This window comes from Drosophila albomicans, chromosome 3 (assembly GCF_009650485.2).
Source record: "Drosophila albomicans strain 15112-1751.03 chromosome 3, ASM965048v2, whole genome shotgun sequence".
Taxonomy (NCBI): domain Eukaryota; kingdom Metazoa; phylum Arthropoda; class Insecta; order Diptera; family Drosophilidae; genus Drosophila; species Drosophila albomicans.
In genome coordinates, this window is record NC_047629.2 from 16,651,548 (window position 1) to 16,675,951 (window position 24,404).

Consider the following 24,404-nt stretch of genomic DNA (forward strand, 5'->3'; position numbering starts at 1 on the left):
GGTGAAAACTCTAGAAGGTTAGCTCACTCGCTCTGATGAGCGAGACAACAAGCGAACCATTAATAAGCAGGCACAAGTACGGCATAACAATAAATGCTTTGTTTTTCAAACCCCGCTACGAGCGTAGTAAAGTTGGGATTGTACGTGCGAGTAGGAGGATTGTTACGTCACAGGGCACAAACATCAACATTCGTCTCCCTCACAACATCAAGCGACGAGCGGCCAAAGAGATCAGCTGACGAGAACGACAACGACTACGGGAAAAGGCGAACACTGCGCTACCTCATAGTATAGCAGTAACATTAGCAACGGCAGCAGCAACAACAGCTCAGCAGATGTAACATGGCTTCAACCTCGGCCGGCACACTGGAGGGCACTCTGAGCAAATGGACGAACGTGATGAAGGGATGGCAGTATCGCTTCTTTGTGCTGGACGAGAATGCAGGCCTGCTATCCTACTACACGGTGAGTGATCCACATCGTCATTGTTATCGTGCCTGATGAGCCAGCGGATGGTGTTATTTTATCTACATAAACTGGCTGTCGCAGTTTTAATTGTTATCTTATCTGTCAAGCCAAAGCAAACAATCAGCTTCCCCATCGCCTCCCTTCGCATTCCCTCTCTCTGTCTCTCAATAGACGACCAATTAATCAAATTGTTAAATTGAACATATATGTGTACGAGTCACACAGCCAAGCCCACATACATTTTGGATTCAAATTCGTAAGCATGTATTTGTATATCGTATGATTTACAAGATGTAGTATATACATATATGTATATTTGTATTCGGCCTAATTAACTTCCAACGTTTTTGTTGGCACTTCTCCAGCTGCAGCACGAGATGCAGCTGCAAATTCTCTGCGATTCAGCTCGTGTTTCTTATAGGAGCCTCGGTAGAAATCGTAGAATCCATAGAACATGAGGACTATCACCACCATAAAGTATCCGAAAACGACGCGATCAACGCCACAATTGAGACTCGCCAATATCGCATGCAAAATGATGAGTGCAAACTGCGTCATCTGCATCATGGTAATGGATTTCTTCACTGGCGTCAGAGCACGGACAATGCTCGGAGCGGCCACAGCAGCGGTCAAGTAATATGAGTACATCACGATGTGCACAATCGAGTTGAGGAATACGGGAAAGAGTGCATCAGTTCCTGCGGAAAGTCATTCAATTCAATCATTGCTTGATATAGATATATAGATGGAACTTACCATTCTCATTATAATTGATCAGCATATAGATCAAAGTTATTGTGGTAATGTGATGGAAGATGTGCAGTTTAGTCACTTGATTCTGCTTGTGGCGCAGCACAAAGATCACCGTCTCAATCAGCTCAGATAATTTAAGCCAGAAGAGGAAGTATGACAAGCTGAAATGGCGCTTTGTCCGAGACTCTGTCATCTCCACTGTGTTGCATTTCCAAAATAAGATTATATTATTCTCTGTGATAGACAGAATCTACAAATGATGAAAGTAGTTAATCGCAGCAATCGTCTAACTGAATGATGTAAACCGAATTTACCTCAAAGAGAACATATATACAGCTAACAACTTGCACAATGTTATGAGTGATGATTAGCTTCTTGAGCTGGAACGGTTTTCGGAACAGCATGAATCTTAAAGTACAAAAACACAGACGTAAACAAATATATACTATTTACATTTTTACGTAGAGTATTTCAATTGTAAATCAATACAATTCCATTGGGAATTGATCAAACGCAATATCCACTTTATACGCAATTGAATTGTTAATTTCAGTTCGGCCAAAGTGCGATAAGTTCGTCACGAGAATGGCCCTCTATATACATAGTTGTTTTTTAACATACTCTGGTCCAATTTTAGTGACTAGCAGCAGATATATCCCCAAGACTGTAACCATAAACGTGGGAGTCGACATGATCCTCGGGTGTTCATAAGCTAAAAAAATAAAAAAGAAAGTTGTAAACTTTTTGTTTTTCCAAAAAAAAAAATGTAAAAGTCTTCAAGACAAATCTTTAAACACACATAATTGCGATTCCATTTTGGGTAGTTCCTTAAGAGTCCTGTTTGAATTAATATGAATCCTGTTGAGTGCGGTTTAGGGAAACAGAACACGAACCAGCGTGTCCGACTTATCGAAGATATGTGAGCGTTTGTTAAATGCTTCACTCGAATTTGAACCGCTGGGTTCAACACGTTCCAAAATCACTAATGTATGCAAAGAGAGACACTTAGCAACTATACTAAGTGCACACAATGTACGAATTATGATGAATTGTAAACGCAACTGTACATACGTCATAAAACAGACGGACACTTTTCATTGCAAATTTCGTTCTATTAATCGATATGCTATTAACATTTTATATTTATTTTGTATGCTTTCGTTCAGTCCAAGGAGAAGATGATGAAGGGCGTGCGACGTGGCTGTGTGCGCCTCAAAGACGCGCTTATCGGCATCGACGATCAGGAGGATAATACCTTCACCATCACTGTGGATCACAAAACCTTTCACTTTCAGGTAAGTCTTCTGAATGAATGAATCTATAATGTCAATAAGACTATAATACGTTTCACACGAACATATTAGCGATTACCTCTGACTGACGGACTGATTGACTGATTGAAACAGTAAAAATTAGTGATCTGCAATTTCTATAGGGATTTGATGAAGCCAAAACGCAATTTAGCTTTCGCTTCAATCGAACACATTTAACGATTGATTGACTGACTGATAGAAATATAAACTATCAGCCTAAACACTCATTTTAGCCTAAACACTCATCATAGAAATATAAACTGACAGCCTAAACAGTCATTTTAGCAGATAGCATTACTGTAAGGATTATGATCAAGAAGGATTACGCCTAAGTGTTAACTACAAATGCTTCAAATCGAGGCTTAGTCTCGTATACCCCTCACACATATGTATACTAGGCACAATACTTGACAAGGCATATTTTAAATGTCTAAATGTAAGAATGAACTGTATGTCTATTAATACATACATATGTACCTACTATATACTCTATGCTTTACTATATAGTGTGCATTATAAACATTTCGTTTGTTTTGATGATTTCCTTTCGAGTCTTTTTCGCTGATTGTCTATCTACCTTTTTGTTTTGCCCCTTTCCTTCCGCTCTGGCGCCATAAACGATAAAACTTATTGGCAAACCATCGCAACAACCCACACAATCCATTGCAGGCGCGGCACAGCGATGAGCGTGAACAGTGGGTGCGACGTCTGGAGGACACAATACGACGGCACGCGAATCGTTCGCGTCTGTGGGACAGTCAGAGCGCCTTCTACATTGCTGGCGGCTACACGAAAGAGTCGGGCGGCAAGCGTTCCAATCACTTGGAGCTCGTGGCGCGACGTGTTACCGAAGCGGATGCCTATCTGCAGCTCATGATAGAGCAGACCAATGTGAGTATTATATTATGCATTATAATTGCATAACTAGTTCACTGATTACATATCTTTAATCCACGTTTTAGGCGCTGGACAAACGCATTGCTGAGCTGAGCGACACTGCCGAGCAGGTCAAATGCAAAGCGTTGCAGGACAACGCAAGTGTAAGTATTTATTCAAATTTATTCAACTAATTGCACTGCTTGGAGTGGAGGGCTGAGCAATGACAACATCTAGATGCAGTTCATCACGAAAGTCATTCGATATCTTTTGTATTTCGTCATGCGACAAGCGCCAATAATCGCCATTCACGGCCAAAAACTCGGATGTCGTCGGGCAATCCTGCACTGGCCGCACATTCAGTGTGCTGTTCGCCTGGACAGCTGCATCGCGTCCACAGAGACGCAGAGAAGCTTTCAGTTGTAACTGATGCTGGGGAGTCACCAGCCAGATGACAAACACTTGATGTCTGGCATCTGCCAGCAGATGGGTTGAAGTCTTGCACATCAATACCACAATCTGCACATTGCCTTGCAGTTGACCCAACTCCTGGCTGAGAAAACTGCTGAAAATCCCACTGCAAGCTGGCAAATTGAAGCCAGTGTAGTCGAGCAACCCAATAACTTTCTGCTGCTGCAGCTCACAGCGCCTGGGGTCAAAGGATAGCACAATATGGTGATCCTGCCACAGCTTGTGAGAGTGCAGAAAGTTGCAGGCATCATCAGCGTTGCTGTGGTCGCTGACGTAGTGCAGCAACAGCAGCTGACTATCCACGCGCTTGCGACAGTTGGCAAAGAGACATGGACGCGAGTCGCAGCTAATCACAAGTTGGTCTTGGTCCACTAATGGCAGCTTATTGAACTCTTCCAGCTGCCTAGAAGGCATATCAATTGAACTAGACGAGCAATTAGGTACCTTCAGTGGCTGCTCCTCGATGCTCTCGCTGCTGATGCTAGACGGCAACTCCTCGATGGCATCGACATTAGTCCAGCAGCTCAAGTCTCTCTGCAGTTGATGCAGCTGATTCATCCCCAGGCGCAGCTCCTTCATATTCGAGTTTAACTCATTCATGGCAGAGTCCAGCTTAAAGTGTCCAATTAGCTTGCTGTGCTTCTCTCGTTGCAGCTCGCAGTGCAACTTGTGTTCCTCAAATTGAACACGCAGCTTCTCAATGCTAGCCAACTCTTGCTCATCATCCATTTGTTTAGGGATGAGGATTCTGGGTAGAAACAAAAAACGACGTGTGAGAAATGTTTACACTGAAAAAAAAAACAAACAATGATTTTGTGTCAGATTAATTTGCAGGGAAACAGATGTAATATTGATTTTCAATTCAAGTTCAGGGTTAGCGTTCAGGGTTACCCTTCCCCTCCCACCCCCGCCCCGTTTGAGGCGTATTATTAGATATGCATTGGGCATGAGAATTTTCGCCAAGTTGCGCCAGCTGGCGACGCGACGCAAACAGCTGCTCATTTCTTTTGCAAACTTCGTGGCACAAACTGTTTTGTGTGTTCTGTTTACAGAGACATAACCCGGCAAATCAAACAGACGAGCCACTTACGCTGGGCAGGTACTTTAAGCAGAGTTCGTTCAATCTGGTTATTTAATTAGTAGTTGGCCAGTGCATTGTAATAAACGTGCGCACTTGTTTTATTTTTATTTTACGCTCTACTATATTTTACAGGCCATGTTGGATCATATCAAGCACTCAATTGTGAGTCTACAAATTGCCAAAAATATGGCGCACCCCATCAATGGCATTTACAATGGGCCGACGATGACAACTACAACAGCAACAACAATGGCAATGGCATCTGGCGACGCTAGTAACATTGGAGGAGGAGCAGGAGGTGGTGGAGGAAAGGGTAGCGAGGCCATCTCGGCACTCAAGAACGAAATGGCTGGCGACGATGAGGATGATTCAGCAACGGAAAACGGTAAATGTCATCCACGTACATACAACAAATATACCACATATATTTTGGGGGTCACACTTTCGCCATTTTTGTTTTGTGCGGTGATTGCTTGCACAACACTGTTAAGAGTCCGTTCGCTATGCCGTTAGGTTTGCACTGATTCCAGACAAAAATGTATATTCCAAAGTGAACCAGATGTAAATTCAGATGAATAATTTGCATTGATTGTAGAAAACAATTCATTGTGAAGTGAGCAAGAGGAAATCGTATTTTGGGGGTCACACTTCCGACATGTTTTATTTTTTGCACAACACTGTCAAAGAGTCAGTTCGCTGTGGCGTTCGGTTTGTTCTGAGCATTCAATCCCATGCGAATGGTTAATGCGTTCAGTTTTATGCTCACTGAACAAAGTTTATTTTTTGTTCAGCGTATGTGTGATGCGGTGAGTTTTTTATTATTCGATTGGTTTCTTTGAGATTTGCTCAGGGTCATGCTCAAGCCGAGTAGCTTGTTAATGAGCACGAAATCGATGGCATTGGGAAATGGGGCAGTTCAAATTGAAATACAATTGATTAATTTTTTGAATGTGATTGCATGTTTTATTAATTTGTATTGGCAGCCACGACAGCACCGTTGGGTCTCGTTGTGCCAGAGACCTCTTATTCGAGCAGTGAAGGTGAAGAAGACTTCTATGATGCCTATGATGATCCGTTCACAAGCCTGGGCAGCTCACCAATTGGCTGGTAAGTGTGCAAAGCATAAATGCTAAAGATAAAAAAAGAGGCAAGCTGCTGACATCACAGTACGAAGCGAGATAAACAGCAATTATCTCTCTGCGTTTGTCGCTGTGAGCGGTTTGCCGGCTTACTCATTTGACACTACTACATCGCACACATTTTCCATTACATACATACATATGATACGTATGTATGTATGTCTATGTGTGCGTGCACTTGTGCTACTCTTTTCCCCCTCTTTGATATCTTTTCGTCAGTCGAGCAGCGCATGCGCTCTTTGCATTGCAAGCTGCAGCTCGCATATACATATGCACATATGGTCATATATATATAGAAAGGTGTACGCACATGCATGCATACATATACATGTACGTAGTATTTAAGTTGGTCAGTCGCCTGTTAATAATTCATGCAATTTTGCAAGGAGCGCGTAAGCCGATTTGGCAACACTGCCTCCGACGGTCTTCGTCACAGCTGACGAGCACCGTTGTCGGCATCGGTCGGCACATCGTACGACGACGAGTGACGATTGTCCTGTGTTGGTTTGTAGTTACGTTCATGATACAATTATACAAGGTAGTCTCGTCGGAAAAAAGCTGGTACCCAGTCTATGTTAGCAATGAGTGCGAGTGAAAGGGGCACAGCGTGGTAGTGTGAACGAGACGACAATGAAATGCGCATTAACCCTTTGACGATGATATTAATATTTACATATTTTGAAGCTAATGTTAATGTCTCCTTCACATATTTTTAAAATGTAAATTGTTTATGAACAATATTAATAATATATATGAGAATTCTCTAATTCTCTAAATGTTTTAATTCTATCCGTGTCTACGGCATACATGGCAAAAAGTAATTTTGCATAAGGGTTAATTGCGCTAAAAATTTCGTCCGCAGACAACCTCTTGCGTCGAAATACGAATGCGCACTGACGAAAGCTATTTTCCGACGAGACTACCTTGTATAATTGTATCATGGTTACGTTCGTCATTCGTCTGTTGACTGTTGACAGTTTGGCTTTCTTTGTTATTCTTGAAAAAAAAAAATACAAAAAAAAAGGAAAAAAACAAAAAAAATGTTGGCTCAATAATGGCGAAATTCGCATAGGTTCGATTTAGTTTACGTGTGTGTATTTATATGCATATGTGTATTCCTTATTGTATGTGTATGTGTTGTTTGATTTGTTGCGCGCAGCTGGCGCCGTAAAATATGCAACGAAGGTTTACAGTCGCCATTTTAAAGTTTTGCATGCAGCGTCCACTGCAGTCGCATCCGCAGCTGAAAGCATCACACCACCAGTGTTACCATGTTTAAGAAGTGGGTTCGGCGTGTTAGCCTAAGGTAAGCAACACTTGCTCCTTGCTCTTGCTCTGCTTCCAGTGTTGTTGTATTTTATAAATACTAAATGAAGTTAGCAACAAACATGTAGTGTGCCGAGGAGGGACACACAGATAGTGAGAAAGAGAGCGAGTAGACACTGACATCATATATGTACATTTAAATTTGAGCCGTTTATTAATTATGCATGTCCTTCAAGCATTCTGTGAGCCGCATTTCAATGGATTCTGTATCTCTATTTTTTGTGTTAATATTTGCAGTGCCACGCGCGGCTTTGTGGAGACATCACCCACGCACGAAAAGCCGCCGGATAACTACGATTCAGCCGGAGCAAGAACAGCGGCAGCAGTAGCAACAACAGCAATCGCACCAACATCAACAGCAGCAGCAACACCAGTCGCAACAACAGTGACGCAGTCGACGTTACCCGAAATCGAAGAGACCGAATCGAACAAAGTGCCGAGCTCACGTTCGTCGAGCTATGACAATGGCATCGATTACGATGCACTCTACGAGGAGGAGGAGGAGATGGACCTTAGCATGGAGGCGCATGGCTCAATGATAACGCATCTGTTGTCGCAGGTGAAGATTGGCATGGACCTCACCAAAGTGGTGCTACCCACGTTCATCTTGGAACGACGTTCTCTGCTCGAAATGTACGCCGATTACTTTGCCCATCCCGATTTGTTTCTTAAGTAAGTTACACAGCGACGCATGAAAGATTTCCATTTACCACTGCATAATAATTTATGATGCCTATAGAATCTCAGAACTGGATGACCCCAGGGATCGCATTGTGCAAGTTTGTCGTTGGTATTTGAGTGCTTATCATGCTGGACGCAAGAGCGCGGTGGCCAAGAAACCCTACAATCCCATATTGGGTGAAGTATTTCAATGTCATTGGGATATTCCAGGTAAAATATATAGATAAAAGACACAATTTAAGACTTTTTAACATCTTAATTCTTGGATGCAGGTGAATCCGAAGATGGCAAGGAGGTGCATGATGGTCCCGTGCCCTGGTGTCGACGGGATCAGCTAACATTCTTGGCTGAACAGGTGTCGCATCATCCACCAAGTAAGTATTTATTATGCTAGACATTTATTTTAAGATTTAATTAACACGAATTTCTTACAGTTTCAGCCTTCTATGCAGAGCATTATAATAAGAAGATTACGTTTACTGCTCATGTCTGGACGAAATCAAAGTTCTTGGGTCTGTCCATTGGAGTGCACAACATTGGCGAGGGCGTTGTCACCCTTGTCGATCGTAGCGAAGAGTACATTGTAACTTTCCCAAATGGTTATGGCAGGTATATATATACATTTGAGATTAACATTTTTTTCTGAATAACGAGAGATATTTGGGTTACAGATCTATTTTAACGGTGCCTTGGATTGAGTTGGGCGGCTCAGTTGAAATCAAATGCCCCCAAACTGGTTACTATGCCAATATTGAGTTTCTGACAAAACCCTTCTATGGCGGTAAACGCAATAAAGTCAGCGCTGAGGTTGGTTAATACGAAACATTGTAATTAAATCAACCCTCATTGTATGATAATGCTTTGTCTCTGTTTATGCACTTAGATATATTCGCCCAACGATAAGAAGCCATTTGTGTCGATTGCTGGCGAGTGGAGCGGTCTGATGGAAGCCAAGTGGCATGATAAGAACGTAAGTTGCAACTGGCATGCTGTAGATAACAAATTCCCTCTGTTGTATTTTGTGTCTGTAGAGTTGTGTATTAACTAATTTCTGCTAATGTTTTACTATCAGTACCCAGTATCTGTATCTGCGCCCAAATCGCTGCAACAAACAACACACCATGAGTTGGCAGCTACATCCATGTATCTATCTATCTACCTAACCTACCTATCCATCCATCAATCTATATACTGTTTAACCTGCTCCAATTTGCCTACTACATGTACCTATGCGATTCTTGTACTTTTCTCTTAAATAGTTTGGGACCACTTTTCTGTGTGTTTACTTTGTTTATCTAGAAAATGAATCCTAAACCTCAAGCCTTATCTCCAAAATTTTAAACTAAATTGCCTGTATAAAGATATATGTATATTGTATATGTAACATATTTAATTCGTAATTCCCTATGCATCATATATTGTTGTGTAGATATGTTGTGTGTGTCTATTTCACGTGAACAACGTATGTCTAAAAGGTGACCATGTTCCACTTTAATTTTCTAGAAAACCGAAGTATTCGTTGACGTAAATCGCATACCCATATTTAAGAAACAAGTTCGACCAATCGTTGAGCAGGATGAATATGAATCACGACGTGTTTGGAAGGAAGTAACGGCAGGACTCAAGTAAAACTTTTATTCCTATTTACAAGCAACTAGCAACTATGTTTAAAAACAATTTGTATTATTATTAATCTTTATATTTGATGTGCCATTTCGTACAGATTCAATGATATTGAGCGCGCCACGAATGCCAAATTTGTTGTGGAGCAACAGCAACGAGATCAGGCCAAGGTGCGCAAGGAATACGATCTGGCTTGGGAGCACAAGGTGCGCAATTATTATAATTAATCTTCACATGGAATCCTAATCCTTTTGTCTTCTTATTTGCAGCACTTTAAGCCGATTGGTGAGAATTGGATCTACACGAAACCGCTGAGTCAGCGCATGTATTTGCAGGAGAAGGAGGCCAAAAGATAATGAATTTATTGGGAGCAATATGCAATGCCAATACACGATGTTTTTATACACACTCACACACACATTGATATATCCGTGTGTGATTCATATCAAGAATGAGCCTCAACTATTTGTATAATTTCCACAAGTGCGCAAAACAAAACCCCTTAAAAACACTGACGATGATACAACGTAACATATGCAGGAAACTAAATGTTTTACAGAAATATGAATTATGAGATAAGTTATAAGAAACCAGTTGGTGGCCAGTCTCGAGTGTCCGTTTCTTAATTGTAAATAGTTTAAATACGCAAAAAGTCAAAATAACAAACGAAAAGAAAGCCAAGTTTAGGTAGTTAGTTGAGAACGATAGTCGAACGATGAGAACAGAGAACGACACAATACAACATAATGGTTGATAAAATGAATCTAATAAACTGCAAGACAAACAATATACAGAGCTAACACTTTAATAGTTTCTACGCAATATATTCGTATAAAGCAACTTATTATTAAATAACTATGTACTAGAGTGTTTCAAAGGCAATCGCAGTAAACTGCAAAACAAAGAACACCTAAAACAAAACAAATACGAAAATACCTTTTACAAAACAATACACTATTATAACATACACAACACACACGCAACATACAAGCACACATGCCCACCCTTTATGGGATATGTATATCAGAAGTTGTAGATTACAAAAAAGAAAAAGGATTAGGTATTTAAGCATAGAAATTCTATTTTTTAAATAAAAGACTCTAATAGACAAAATACAATACATGAGATATCTAATAGATACATATATATTACAAATAATTAATTCCTGTTTTCAAAACTTTAAATGCACAATTGATTTTGTCAAATAAAATAAAAAAAAAAGAATAATAACTTTAGTATTATATTATACTTTCAATTCCATTGTCACAATAAAGATAAAAGCTTTACTTACAAACCCGCAGCCAAAATTCCAACGAATTGTTTGCAATATGCAGTAATTAAAAACAAACAAAAAACACAAAACTAAAAATATAGAATTAATAATAGTTAGCTTCTAATTTTGGTTGGAGTTTGCCAAAAATCCAACAGCCACAATGCAAAGCTGTTTTTCTTTGTAAACTACCGAATACTCTCACTCAAAACAAAGTTAACGCAAAATGAAACGAATAAAGAATATTACGCTTTTTCAACTGTTGAATAATAATAATTAAATATACATAAATATAGGTAACTCAATATAGAGACAGCCCCACTTAATTAAACATATAAAACAATACGTACATAAAATGTGTATACAAATAATACACCAATGAGTGCATATATTTTTACGAATTTCTTTCAAAAAGTGCAAACACCCTATTCCCCATAGCATTTAAATCAGCCATTATACTATTATTGCAAATAAAAATTAAAATCAAATTATTTCTCATTGAAAATATAAAAGACTCACCAATCGAGCTGGTATATTTCGAATTGTGAGCGTTGTGCGCGCATCAATTTGTTCATTTGAACTTAATCTGTGGCAAGCGGAAAAATACTAAAATACCACACGAAGTGTAACCAGATGGTAATTTTTGTTGTGCGTTTTTATTGCTATTTATCGGATCTTAATACATTTTTTGAGAAATGCTATGATTTAACGCAGGGCTTCACTTTAAAAAAGACAAAAAAATTAGGTAAACATTTGAACCTTTTTCTTCATGGGTGGCAGCACCAAAGTTTGACATTTGGCAGTGCTGCCAGCTTTTTTGATAAAAATTGACGTGGCTCTAAATTTTAGTGTTTAGTTTTTAGGAGGCTGAAATTGCAATGCGAAAAATTTTGCAAGCAATTGGTCCATTAAATTAAACGTCGTAATTGGTGCTGGGAAAGGTGATAAAAGATTGCATCAGCTACGTACTCAGGTACACAACAAGATTAGGCGAAAACGCGAAAATCGCTCAGCGAGCAAAACCGAGGAGAGCGATATAGTGAGTGTGTGTGTGAGATACGAGGCCGAGGCCCGCAAAGCAGCAGCGCCGTTGTTCATTGTCAGCCAAGAAAAAGCAAAAAAAAGTTCGTTTTCTTGCGTGCTATTTCCAAATAGAATTGGTAACAAAAGTCATCACTATAGCTGCAAATCGGACAAGAAATTAAGTTAAAATATCGTGGCCGAAGAGAGGCAACAGTGAAAAGTGAGTGCATGCCTCAGTAGCCAATTAAGGCGAGAAGAGGAAGAGCCAACTACAAAGTGCAAGTGCTGGTCAAGTACAGAGTGACAAACACACATACACACATTTACGTTCCAACGCCCTTTTTCCAGCGTTACAATTAGTTTGGCAACAAAAACGGTGAGCTTTAGTTATTTGCATTATTCATTTATGCTTCTCACCATAAAATTCCACCTACCATTGCCATACAACTCGTGGCTCTGCACTCCTTCCCCCTAGCGACGTCATCAACATTGTTTTCAGTTATCTTTTATCTCGACATAGCACTTACAATAGAGTTGTTTTGTTATCACATGGTCGTCTACACTTGAAGTTGATAAAGCATAAAGCGCAGCATAAAAGCGCTCCGCACCTTCTCGCCAAAAACAGAGAGATTGGAGAGTGAGAGCGCGAGAGAGGAAAATGTAGAAAGCTTTAAGCATCAGGCCGATCAGCAGCATGCCGAGCTTAAGCTCCACTTAAGCGTCCGCAGTCTCTGTCGACGTCGCCGCAGTGTCAGTGTCAGTTCAATAAACGCTTTATCAAGTCCGCAGTCCGTTTTATTGAAATTAAATTCGTCACGCATACGTTTGCAATGGTTTTCTTTCAATTAAAATAAGGCCTATATATTATATGTACAAGATAAGGGCTTCCAATTTGCAACCAACTCAAATTGGTTACGCAAAGTGCAGTGCAAATGACAATTACTATGCACTCCAGCAACAAAAGTTTCTAATTAGGATGTTATACTTTATCGATAATTCGCTCCATATTGGGTTGTCTCTCTTTTGTAACCTTGACTCCATTCTTTATTTTTATTTGTTTGGTGTTAGGGCGCCATTCGCGTTGGGTGTTGAGTGCACCGCCTCATTTCAATATTGTTGTTATCGATTTCAAATCCACATTCACTATTCTAGTCACTAACTGTGTTCTCGTTGTCATCCCCACCCCCCACTTGAATAAACAAGTAAATATGGTAAATACGCGTGCAGACAATGTTATTGTTAATTGTAGTATTTGTCAACACTTCGTGGCAATGACCATGGTTGGCAATTGCTGTAATTGTTGTGCAGCGTCTGTTGTTATCGGAGCACGTTTGGTTCAACACTGAGTCAACCAAACAACTATTTTAGGTTTCTTTTGCTCTTTTTCACATGATAAGATAACAACACATTGCTCGTCTTCGCTTGGCCTTGTTGGCAAGAACAAGATATTAGCTTTAAATTTGAATTGATTAATTCGTGAGAAATGCCAAATGACTAATCGAGTTTCTTTTTCTCTATTGTTTGCAGCTGCATCCCATGAATTAGCAGAATGTCAGCATACAATACAAACTTTGTGCCACCTGCGGCAAATGGCAATCAAGCCGGCTTGGTAAATGGGCAGCCTTTACCTCTTCAACCGCATCTGCAACAACAACAACAGCGGCAGCAGCAATTGCCTCCTCTTGGGGCGCCACTGAAACCAGTGCAATTCCAACAGCCGCAGCAGCAGGTGGCGGCGCAACCAACGCAGTATCCTTTAAATGCCACAGGCCAGATTCCCCCTGCGACGCAGCCCCAATTCGATAGCAATGTGATGAGCAAGTTTATGCCGCCGCCGTCAGCCCTGAGCAATGGGCCTGCGACGATAGCTCCACCGAGTCATCTGCCACCGCAAGTTCGACCACCCACGTTGAATGGACCAACAACAGCGGCTGTGATTAGTAATGGCAGTAATGGGGCACTTAGTGCAACATCCTCGCGCACGGCATCGCCAGGATTGATACCGAGCAATTACACCTTGCCCTCAATGGAGTCGGCACCAGCGCCGCCGCCCTCCACAGTGTCATCCAATGTGCAGTTTGCGCCTGGGCCGCTGGGTGCGACAGCAGTGCCCAAGCAGCTATCTGATAGGCAATTGGGATCGCCTATGCAACCCCAACAGCAACAATCAAGCAGTCAGTTGGGCCCCACGTTGGGCGCCACGCTACCACCTCAACAACAGCCAGCAGCAGCAACGCAACCGCCCGTCAGCCAAGTTACCAGCTTGGCTAGCAACTTGCAGAACATGAACTTGAATCCCAGCAACAGCTTTGCGCCATCTGTGACAACATCCTTGCCGCGCAGTGACTTCCGTGGAGTTGCCACGGGTTTGGCTGGCGGAGTACCGCCGCTGGATAATATTGGCGCCAATGCATTGCTCGCTGCATCGGGAGTTGTACCCAATATGCAGAATCCCATGGTTACGCCGTTTAATGCCGCCGTGCCGCCTAGTCGGAACCCAGCCAGTGTGTTTGGGGGACAGAATGGGCCACCCAAGGCTGCTCCAAAGCCACAGCAGTTGGATAACCAGAAGGTGGCATATGGCGTTCCTCCAGTAACTTCAGCTGCGGAACAGAACAACAATTTGCAGCGCACGACTGCAGCTGCACCGCCGTCAGCCCAGCGGCCACCTCAATGGCAGCCTCCACTCAATCCTCAGCTGCAGATGAAGCAGGCGTTCGTTGCGCAACCGCCATTAACGCAAGCAATGCCCTCCCAGGTGCAGCTGCCGCCCTTTGGTCCGCCACCAACCACGGAAAAGCAGCAGTCAACGCAGCCGCCACAGCAACAGCCAACACAATATCCCTACAAGCACGCCTATCCACAGGCAATGCCGCCGCAGCAGCAGCAGTTCCAGCCCCAGCAACAGCAGATGCCGATGCCTCCCCAGCAGCAACAGTTTCCACCACAACCGATGCCTCCACAGCAACAACAGTTACAAGCGCCTGGCATGTTTGGAGCACAGCAAATACCCAGCACGGCACCGTTGCAGTATCAAACACAGGGTACAACGACATCGACGGCTCCGTTAAGTGTTGCTCAGCAAGGATTTAGTCGACTGTGGGGACAGGACACCATTGATCTAATGCAGAATAGGCATATACTATCGCCCGCGACCTTGGCACCACCGAAAGTGGTGTTGCACAATCAGTTCCATGAATCCATCAATTGCAATCCCAGCATCATACGTTGCACCCTGGCCAAAATCCCCGAGAGTAATTCGCTGCTGCAAAAGTCACGTTTGCCACTAGGCATAGTCATTCATCCCTTCCGCGATGTCAACGTAAGTAAAGACATTCTTTTGCGTATACACTAACTAATGCACTTTTCTCATACAGAGCCTACCCGTGATCCAGTGCATGAATATTGTGCGCTGTCGACTGTGTCGCACCTACATCAATCCTTTCGTCTACTTTGTAGATAGTAAAATGTGGAAGTGCAATCTCTGCTATCGCGTCAATGAGCGTAAGTTAACAATACGTGTATTCCAAATTTAGTTGTTTTAACTTTGTTATTTTGCAGTGCCCGATGATTTCCAGTTTGATCCGGCCACAAAGACCTACGGCGATGTCACGCGCCGTCCTGAGGTGCGTTCCAGCACCATCGAGTTCATTGCCCCATCGGAGTATATGCTGCGTCCACCACAGCCAGCCATGTATCTGTTCCTCTTCGATGTTTCCATCATTGCGCAACAGAGCGGTTATCTGGAGACAGCGTGTGCTGTACTGAATCGCCATCTGGATGAAATGCCTGGCGATGCAAGGACTCAAGTGGGTTTCATTTGCTACGACAGCTTTGTGCACTTTTATAGCATGGCAGAGGGTCTGAATCAACCGCATGAGATGACACTGCTGGATATTGATGATCCATTCTTGCCGCGGCCAGACAGTTTGCTCGTTAATCTGAAGGAGTGCAAGGAGTTGGTCAAGGATCTGCTAAAGCAGCTGCCCAAACGTTTTGCGCACACGCATGATCCCGGCTCTGCTTTGGGTGCTGCACTTCAGGTGGCCTTTAAGCTAATGGTGAGTGATGATTAACAGATTGTATTATTTATGACGAATCTAATTCGAAAATGTAATGCACAGCAAGCATCTGGCGGTCGAATTACCGTCTTTCAATCGTGCCTTCCCAATAAGGGACCTGGGGCGCTGGAGCCGCGCGAAGATCCCAACAACCGATCGGCCAAAGATGTAGCGCATCTGAATCCAGCCACCGATTTCTACAAACGCTACGCTCTGGAATGCTCTGGCTATCAGATTGCTGTGGACATGTTTCTGATGAATCAACAGTATAGTGATATGGCCACCATCTGTAAGACTACATATATTGCACAGATTTTATATCGTTTCTAATGTTTGATCTTTATGCGATACAGCTGGCGTCAGCAAACACAGCGGTGGCTGCGTGCATCACTTCCCACTCTACCAGAAGACAAAGCAGCATATGGTGGACTCGTTCAGACAGTGCTTTAAGCGCTATCTGACTCGCAAGATTGGCTTCGAGGCCGTCATGCGCATACGGTGCACACGAGGCTTGCAGGTGCACACATTCCATGGCAACTTCTTTGTGCGCAGCACGGATTTGTTGTCGCTGCCCAATGTCAATCCAGATGCGGGCTATGGCATGCAAATATCGTACGAGGAGAGTCTCACCGACGTCAAGACCATTTGCTTCCAAGCCGCTTTGCTCTACACAAACAGCGAGGGCGAACGACGCATTCGTGTCCATACCATCTGTTTGCCGGTTACAGCATCGTTGCCTGAAGTGATGCATTCGGCAGACGCAGAAGCCATTGTGGGATTACTTTCCAAAATGGCAGTGGATCGTTCGATAGCATCAAACTTGTCCGATGCTCGGGACGCTTTCATCAATGCAACCATCGACGTGTTCAATGCATTTAAGATTGCACAAAATCTTCCATCTGGTCAATCTGGCCAGTTGATAGCGCCACGCAGTCTGGCTCTATTGCCACTTTACATTCTGGCGCTGCTGAAGCACGTGAGTATTAGCTCGAACAAACTATGGAATCTTTTTTCTTAATGTCTATTCTTATTGCAGCCCGCTTTCCGCGTGGGCACCAGCACGCGTCTGGATGATCGCGTCTATTCGATGGACTGCATGAAGACGTTGCCGCTAGACCAGCTTATGAAGTACATCTATCCGGAGCTGTACAAAGTCGATGGGCTCGTGTATCATGCGCGCAACTCGAATGTAACGCAAGACGAAGACGACGATGAAGATGATAGTTTGCCTGAGGTGCCACGCCTGCAATTGTCTGCGGAACAGTAAGTTTATATCACCACAAGCTAAATTTTCAATTTGGATTTCTTGTTAATCTATCTTGTGTTGCAGTTTGGACTCACGATCGATATTCTTAATGGACTGTGGCACGCTAATTATGCTGTATGTTGGCATTAACGTACCTGCCGATGTTCTGCAGGCATTATTTGGTTAGTTTAAAGAAATTGCATGGTAAAATAATTGTCCTTAATGCTGTTATACGTTTGCAGGCATTAGCTCAACGGCGGAACTTACGGACTATGTATATGGTTTACCAAATGTGGCTAGCACTGAAAATGATGTGCTTAAACGTTTCATATTACGTTTGAATTACGATAAGCCCTATGCGCCTTTAGTGCAAATCATCAGGTAAATTCTGATAGAATCTTATTGTACTCAATTTTCATTATTAATTGATTTTAATTGTTTTAGGGATACGAGCACGGCGAAGGGTCAATTTATTGAGAGATTAACGGACGATCGCAGTGAATCTAGTTTGTCATACTATGAATTTTTGCAACACATTCGGGCTCAGGTTAAATAGTATATAAGCAGAAAATCATCCTACTATTATTGTATACAACATAAATACGAGTTTCTTCGATCATAAACAACTCTGGTGACTAAACAACAAAAAAACAAAAACTCGACTAAACGCAGGCAGGCCTGGCAAACCAACTGCAATCAGCCAATAGCCAATTTATAAAAAAAATGCATTATAGCATTCGAATGCATAAGACGTGTACACAAGAGAGAATGTTAAATATATGATATATAATTAAATTAATACCATCAAGTGCATGCCATGAGAACAATCCATGCGCGTTTGAAAAGCGAGAAAACAAAAATAGTTGTCCCCTTGGCATAGATAATTTAAAAAAGTGCATGTATTTATTTATTTGTTAATTTGTTGCACTAAAAAAAAAAAAAAACAAACAAAAACGGGAATCACCAACTAAGATTATTTAATTCAATAAATTGATACAATGAAAGGCAAAAATCCCTGTCACAACATATTTAGTCGTCATAGCCTGCAAATACTAGTGAGAAGAGTCAAGAGCAAAGTAATTTATTATAGCAATAAAAATACATTTTACAATTATTTTTTTTCTCCTTTTAGTCAGATTTGCTTTGCGTTTCAAAAAACGAAGCATTAAGTTAAACAATGTTCGTTCCTTCCTGGTAATCTATATTTCTGTCACTAATATTTAGCTGCTTGCAACATTCACATGTACACCACACATTGTTATTGTTTTTTTAATCTGATTTTCCCTTGCTTTAGCTGTTTTCAGTAGTATTTATTTTCCAAATAATAATTGTATATCGATTTAATTATGTTTAAGTTGTCAGTATGACTAAACTATGGCGTGGAGTTTATTGCGAGTAACACATAACATGTAGTTCATTGTAGTTAGCCAACTTATTTCAATATTTGTATTGGGAACAGATAGATATTTGGTATTGCATGCATTATGCATTGGACTGGTAAGGAATGTTTGTCTTAAGCTTAAAAAAAAACAAGAATAAAAAAAAAACCTTATGCAATAAAACAGTATACAAAAGAATAAAAAGTTAGTTAATTCTTAAAAGGTAGCTGGAAAAGCTGTTTTGTATGTTTCAAGAAACAAAATGATCCGAATTATTTCATTGAATGTATAAACTACCCGAACGAAATTAAATAACTTATGCTGTACTATAAACCATAAATCTTATATATACATATTAGAAAGCGAAATAAAATTTTAAATAAAGCATCACTTTGTTTTTCATTTATTTTTTTTTAGATTAAAATTATATAATAATTATTTAATTGTATGTCGAATTAGAATCAAGGAAACAATTGCATTTTACCCAAACTATGGATTTAAACATGATCATTGGGATTAATCCAGAGATTTCTGAAATTATTTGAAGGTGTAAATATTTTATTAAAGTGAGGCGGGATAAACACTTACGGATTAAAATATGGCGATCGAGGTGGATATTTTTGTTTTCGCTCTACTAGCTGAATTGCTACATAAAGTTTGTCGGAGTGTTTTGCTCTCTTTGCTCTCTCTATTTTTGTGCCATGATGTGAGTCCATATGAAGTTGGAGATTTTTTTGCGATAAGTAAATATTTTCGCAGTATTTGCATTCGAAGCGCTGGTTTGCCTCATTGGCTTTCCTTAACATATTTGATTCGTGATAGTATTTATAATGTTTATTTAGTTCTTTTTCAGAGCGCAGACTCCGTTCGCAAACATTGCAGTTGAAATACTGTTGCGTCGTAGTGTTTTGACTTGGGGGTTCCAAGGAATGCACAGATAAATGCTCCTGCAGCTCATCGATGTCCGTAAATATTCGCGGGCAGAGAAAACAATTCATTGCAAAACCATCGCATTCCTCACTATTATCGTTGCTTTTCATTTTAAGTGGAGTAGTTAAATTAGCGTGTCCATCAGAGATAAAATATTCTCCATTTAGGTTCATTTTAAGGTATTTTCGGCTGTTGAAAATCAATTAAAATTTTACTTGATTAGTTTACAATATTAATATTGGAATGTTCGACACTAACTTTAATTTTTCCACGCTTAGGAAGTCTCACAGAAAAAATTGCATCTATAGTCTGGTGTGTACTCCTACATACATATATTTATGTACACATTTATTTATTTAGAATAAGCTTCGGTGTGTTTATGTTGTTAGGATACGACGTCGCGCACTCTCTTCACATCCGCAGCTGATGCGAGTTAAAACGAAACTGTTGGGAATGAGAGATAAACAGAATGTCTGTTTATATGTGTAGGGGTGTGTTTATTTTTTAGCGGAACGAAGAACGAAGTGAAAATGCCGCATTAGTGTTGGAAAACAACCACAGAAACAAGTTTCTGTATGCACTGTACAGTGTGCAGTGTGTATGCTGTTAGAGTGCAAATTTTTGGTTATAATTTTAATTTATTGGGCTAAGTGAAGAGTCTGCTTTAGCTTTATTTTTTTATAGCACACGTTTATTAGGAAGAAGCTAACGAAGCTTCTTCTTCTCCATTCCATTCTTCCTACCTAATGAGGATAAGCACATTGAAATTAAATGGTTTCAATTAGTAGCCTAACATTAGGTTAAATATTTTAGAATTGTTATTTAATTTAGGGAATTTACTAGTTAGTGTTTTACCAGTTTCTTGTGTATTTATTTAAATTTTCATATTTATTGAAAAAATTCCTAAGAATAATTCACTTCTTCTAAATATAGCGTCATCATTTACGAAGTGAAGATGTGCTCCTAGAGTTTGCTTAACGTCCTGGCAATAAATTCGATGATATGGGTCATTGGAAACCCTAACAAAAAAAAATCTAGCAGAGACTTTAAATTAAATCTGATAGTTGGTCAACCATATACATAAGAGATCACGAATTTTGTCAAGACTATCGAGTTTATCACGCGCACACTTGTTTATTTTTAGAACTTAAAATTCACTTGAAGCGCAAGATAGAATTTCAAGGGCCTTAAGTCTTTCAATGGCTTCATGTGTGTTTCCAATTTCATTTTATTATTCTGCACACATATGGAAGGATATTAAACGTATGAAAATTTGTTATGTTGTATAACAACTTGACTAACCGCTCATCCGCTGTTTTCTTTTACAAGCGCGAAGATTAGAATAGAATCAATACTATTTGATAGAAATTCCAGAGCTGGACAAGTTCTCAGTTCTATTTAGTTGTGATACTAACCCTCAGATTTACATATGTACATCTATTTTATTATCAACAGAAACCGGAAAGAATTACATTCTTTATAAATGACTGAACCCGATTTCATCATATTTGATTTCCTTTGTTTTTTCAAGATCGCACAAATCATGAATTTCTTATCTCTATTGAAATAACCACATAAATGAAGAATATTTTATAATGTATTGATTCCATTCAAGCCACTTTGTTAATTATGATTATTCGTGTATTTAAAAAATATTGTAAAGTTTCATTTCTACTGATTGATTCACTCTTCGGTTGAACCATCTTCAATGTACAACAAATAAGTAAGAAAAGTACAGTTGAGTGTGCTCGACTGTGAGATACCCGCTACCCACATTGAATAAAAGCAAAAAAATGCGGTATTATTCTCAAAATATACCAAATAATTTACTGTCAAAATACAAAATTTTTTTGCCAGACTGCATATGTATTTTGTACAATCAAAATACTCCACAGACGGCACAATATACCAGATTCTAAGCCAAAGTAACTAAGACCCCTAGTAAGTGGGCGTTTTTGACCATACAAAAGTATTTCTTTAATAACTTCAATTTTTATCAATTAAATTTTATCTGATCGCAACCAAATTTTCAGTAATCACAACTACTATAGTTTTTATTGTATGTACAAAAATTCGTGACTTTAGCTTTAAAATTACGCTTGTTATTTGATTTTTGTTGATTTTCCGGGGGCGGAAGTGGGCGGGGCAAAAATTTGAAACAAACTTGATCTGGGTGCAAACATAACAAATGCTGTCGAAAAAAAATTATAGCTCTATCTCTTATAGTCACTGAGATCCAGTGTTTCATACGCACAGACGGACATGGCTAGATCGTCTCTCCTGTTGACATTGATCAAGAATATACATACTTTATAGGGTCGGAGATGCTTCGTTATGCCTGTTACATACATTTCCTGCCGGCACAAAGTTATAATACCCTTCTACCCTATGGGAATCGGATATAACAACGGTAAAGGCTTGGAGGCTGAAACTTGTAGAATATTTTGGAATGAGATTAAATAATTTATTTCATTAAAATTGGCTGATAAGAAAATTGAAATTTCACTATCTTTTATGAAATGAATTGACTTCAAAATGTCTCAGATTGTTAATTTTTAATTTTTTTCAAGAATCTGATCGAAAAATCTGAAATGGAAATTTTGTTTTTCTTATAAAAAATGCTTTTTTTATTAGTTTATAATATTGGGTTTTTTTTTATTGCATATAACGATTTGTTGTCACAGAGTATTTTAGTCTACTTACAATAAGTAGTAACGTCAATATCGCTGTTTTCCATTTTGAATTCAGTTCTCAACTACATCCACATTTTGCTGACATGCTTTATACTGGTAAGCGTAATCACATTTATTGTTTATTATTTCGAGTGAAAGAAACGATGAACAGTCTCTCGGGTTTCTGATTTCATATACATATATGATTTTTTGCTTTATCAGCACAAAAAAAAAAGCTTCTTTGAAAGCGCTCGCATACTCGATTGCAGGAGAAATATGGGGCGATATTGAATCGGATTTTAATGTCGTTTCATTGCCTCTGACGATGGAGCCCTATAATCGTCATTGAATTCAACTTCCCACGACAGCTTGTCATCGCAATTGCAATGAGCACATATTTAATATAGCCTCGTTCGACTTAATGCAAATCATCATGCACATATAGTGCACAAGTATTTAAGTCGAGATTATTATGGGATGTGATTATCATAGTCCGCCCACAGATTTCTAAAAGAATAGAATAATTTTATTATTATTACTGACGATTTGACGTTGACTTGAGCAACATACGGATTGCAGAAGGGGGAACGTAATGCATATTTCTGCTTTGGCGGTGGCCTAAAGATCGACGGTTGACTGCTCTCCTCCGTGGGTGCGATGTACTTGGAGGCGGATTCCACGGCAGGACTATAATTGGCAGCGGCGACGGCATTTAGCAGTTTGGTGCTCCAAATGATTGTTTTGCTCGGCTTGATATTCAGCTCATCATCTGGCGGTGGCTGAATTGGACGTGGAACTGTTTGCCTAACCGCTGGAGGTTCTGCTGCGGCTGTGGGAGCTGCAGGTGCAGCCGCAGTTGGGATTGTAGCTGAAGCCGCATCGGAAGCTAAGGTGGGAACTGGATCTGCAGTAGGACGTGGAAGTGGAGGTAGTGCTTCTGTGATGGGACGCATGCCATGTCTGCAAGTCATATGCTTCTGCAAATTGGATTGACGTCTGTAGGATTTTCTGCACAGATGGCACTTGAATGGCTTTGCCACATACTTCTGTCGGTCCGGATTGTAGTGACTCCGCACATGGAGCGTCAGTCCCAGTATCGATCTCAGCACCCTACCGCATATTTCACATGTGAGAGTCTCCGTTGGCTCCGTTGGTGGCATTGTGACACTTGTAGGCGGAACGGGAGTTGGTGCACCAAGCGGAATTGCATGTTCTGTGCTCGTGCTTATTAACGGTGCTCCACTGAACAGATCAGTGGGCAGCATTGATTGTGCAGTTGGTGTGGGATTATTTATTATTGTTCCATTCAATTGCTTAGCATGCATCGTGAGGTGCTCCTTCAGACTGTTAATGTTGTTAAACGGTTCCTTGCACAGGAAGCAGGGAATGTGCACAATGTATCCAGTTGGAGTATAGCCAGAATAATTGTTCGATAACATGGCCGTAAGCGATGGCATATCTCTGGGTTGCAGGTTGTGAATGTCCTGTGGTGACATTGGCGGAGTTGTCAATACAGACGCCATTTTTCCTAAATTTGAGGTTATATTCGGTACGTTTTCTTGATCTGTCATGGCTTCCATTAAATAGGTTCCAACAAATTCCACATCATCATCACTAGTATCTGTATTGTAATCCTCACTGGACTCTGGACTCGTGGGCAGTCCAAACATCGTCTTAAACTAAGTTGGAAATTCGATTTAATATTATTGTTTTATAAACTAAGATTAAATTAAAATTACCAAATTTCCCTCCATGTTCTAAATTTGTTCTGTGCTATTAAAATTCTTCGATCAGGCGCATCTCTCGCGTTGTGCTCGTCTCAGAGTTTCACAACGAACTGAGAAGCCTCGTCATGCTGTTTAGGTGCTTATATACCTCCCAACACAAGCGCAATCACTTACATAAGTGCCTGTATATGTGTGCACACAGACATACATATGTACGTGCTGAGAAGTAGGGGTTACCCTGCTCCGATCGCGGTTAGTTTTTATTGCAGGATAGAAAACCTCATTTTTGTGCACACTTCATTTTCAATCGCTTCGGTAGTTGGGGCAACGTTCATGGGCGTTTTTGTCGAGATTCTTCATCTGAC

General features: G+C 40.6%; 4 protein-coding genes across 8 annotated transcripts; 2 read left to right on the forward strand and 2 right to left on the reverse strand.

Annotated features, from left to right (window-relative positions):
* The first annotated feature begins 24 nt into the window (after positions 1–24).
* Positions 25–11,489, forward strand: LOC117571320 (oxysterol-binding protein-related protein 9). 2 transcript variants are annotated; one of them, XM_034253402.2, is made up of 15 exons: positions 25–465; positions 2,388–2,516; positions 3,204–3,425; positions 3,497–3,574; positions 5,095–5,347; positions 5,946–6,069; positions 7,665–8,099; positions 8,167–8,318; positions 8,381–8,482; positions 8,543–8,717; positions 8,780–8,915; positions 8,992–9,078; positions 9,612–9,733; positions 9,832–9,937; positions 10,001–11,489. In XM_034253402.2, the coding sequence occupies exons 1-15, from the start codon at positions 343–345 to the stop codon at positions 10,085–10,087; spliced, it is 2,331 nt and encodes a 776-aa protein (XP_034109293.1). In that variant the 5' UTR covers positions 25–342; the 3' UTR covers positions 10,088–11,489. The 2 variants fall into 2 exon arrangements, with proteins under 2 accessions (XP_034109293.1, XP_034109295.1); XM_034253404.2 differs by lacking the exons at positions 25–465; positions 2,388–2,516; positions 3,204–3,425; ... (1 more) ...; positions 5,095–5,347; positions 5,946–6,069 and adding an exon at positions 7,248–7,407.
* LOC117571322 (elongation of very long chain fatty acids protein 7) lies at positions 716–11,682 on the reverse strand. 2 transcript variants are annotated; one of them, XM_052004120.1, is made up of 6 exons: positions 11,521–11,682; positions 3,733–4,669; positions 1,843–1,917; positions 1,536–1,629; positions 1,225–1,471; positions 716–1,166 (listed from the first exon to the last, which is right to left on the reverse strand). In XM_052004120.1, the coding sequence occupies exons 2-6, from the start codon at positions 4,608–4,610 to the stop codon at positions 796–798; spliced, it is 1,665 nt and encodes a 554-aa protein (XP_051860080.1). In that variant the 5' UTR covers positions 4,611–4,669; positions 11,521–11,682; the 3' UTR covers positions 716–795. The 2 variants fall into 2 exon arrangements, with proteins under 2 accessions (XP_051860080.1, XP_034109299.1); XM_034253408.2 differs by lacking the exons at positions 3,733–4,669; positions 11,521–11,682 and adding an exon at positions 2,021–2,148 and having other exon boundaries at positions 1,843–1,933.
* A 122-nt stretch (positions 11,683–11,804) lies between these two features.
* LOC117571319 (protein transport protein Sec24A) lies at positions 11,805–18,304 on the forward strand. The gene is made up of 10 exons (XM_034253400.2): positions 11,805–12,400; positions 13,552–15,346; positions 15,402–15,528; positions 15,586–16,085; positions 16,149–16,374; positions 16,439–17,061; positions 17,122–17,348; positions 17,416–17,513; positions 17,574–17,712; positions 17,776–18,304. Exons 2-10 carry the CDS (start codon positions 13,574–13,576, stop codon positions 17,885–17,887), a joined length of 3,825 nt encoding a protein of 1,274 aa, XP_034109291.1. The 5' UTR covers positions 11,805–12,400; positions 13,552–13,573; the 3' UTR covers positions 17,888–18,304.
* A 728-nt stretch (positions 18,305–19,032) lies between these two features.
* LOC117571321 (sal-like protein 3) lies at positions 19,033–24,404 on the reverse strand. Of its 3 annotated transcripts, XR_004572443.2 has the most exons (5): positions 24,052–24,404; positions 22,883–23,991; positions 22,344–22,819; positions 19,299–19,829; positions 19,033–19,241 (listed from the first exon to the last, which is right to left on the reverse strand). XR_004572443.2 is itself a non-coding variant. In XM_034253407.2 (3 exons), the coding sequence occupies exons 1-3, from the start codon at positions 24,064–24,066 to the stop codon at positions 22,783–22,785; spliced, it is 1,161 nt and encodes a 386-aa protein (XP_034109298.1). In that variant the 5' UTR covers positions 24,067–24,404; the 3' UTR covers positions 22,282–22,782. The 3 variants fall into 3 exon arrangements, 1 of the variants encoding a protein (XP_034109298.1); XR_004572444.2 differs by lacking the exons at positions 22,344–22,819; positions 22,883–23,991; positions 24,052–24,404 and adding an exon at positions 19,899–20,158; XM_034253407.2 differs by lacking the exons at positions 19,033–19,241; positions 19,299–19,829 and having other exon boundaries at positions 22,282–22,819.

Coding starts and splice junctions, on each gene's coding strand:
- LOC117571319 (XM_034253400.2), top strand. CDS start 13,574: ATGTCAGCATACAATACAAACTTTGTGCCACCTGCGGCAAATGGCAAT. Junction 17,349..17,415: donor CTGCAATTGTCTGCGGAACA/GTAAGTTTATAT, acceptor CTTGTGTTGCAG/TTTGGACTCACGATCGATAT. Junction 17,713..17,775: donor CCTTTAGTGCAAATCATCAG/GTAAATTCTGAT, acceptor TAATTGTTTTAG/GGATACGAGCACGGCGAAGG.
- LOC117571322 (XM_052004120.1), bottom strand. CDS start 4,610: ATGGATGATGAGCAAGAGTTGGCTAGCATTGAGAAGCTGCGTGTTCAA. Junction 1,918..3,732: donor GATTGCCCGACGACATCCGA/GTTTTTGGCCGT, acceptor TGAACACCCGAG/GATCATGTCGACTCCCACGT. Junction 1,472..1,535: donor GTATATATGTTCTCTTTGAG/GTAAATTCGGTT, acceptor CATCATTTGTAG/ATTCTGTCTATCACAGAGAA.
- LOC117571321 (XM_034253407.2), bottom strand. Junction 22,820..22,882: donor CGTTCCCCCTTCTGCAATCC/GTATGTTGCTCA, acceptor CTATTCTTTTAG/AAATCTGTGGGCGGACTATG.
- LOC117571320 (XM_034253402.2), top strand. CDS start 343: ATGGCTTCAACCTCGGCCGGCACACTGGAGGGCACTCTGAGCAAATGG. Junction 2,517..3,203: donor ACAAAACCTTTCACTTTCAG/GTAAGTCTTCTG, acceptor AATCCATTGCAG/GCGCGGCACAGCGATGAGCG. Junction 8,100..8,166: donor CATCCCGATTTGTTTCTTAA/GTAAGTTACACA, acceptor TGATGCCTATAG/AATCTCAGAACTGGATGACC.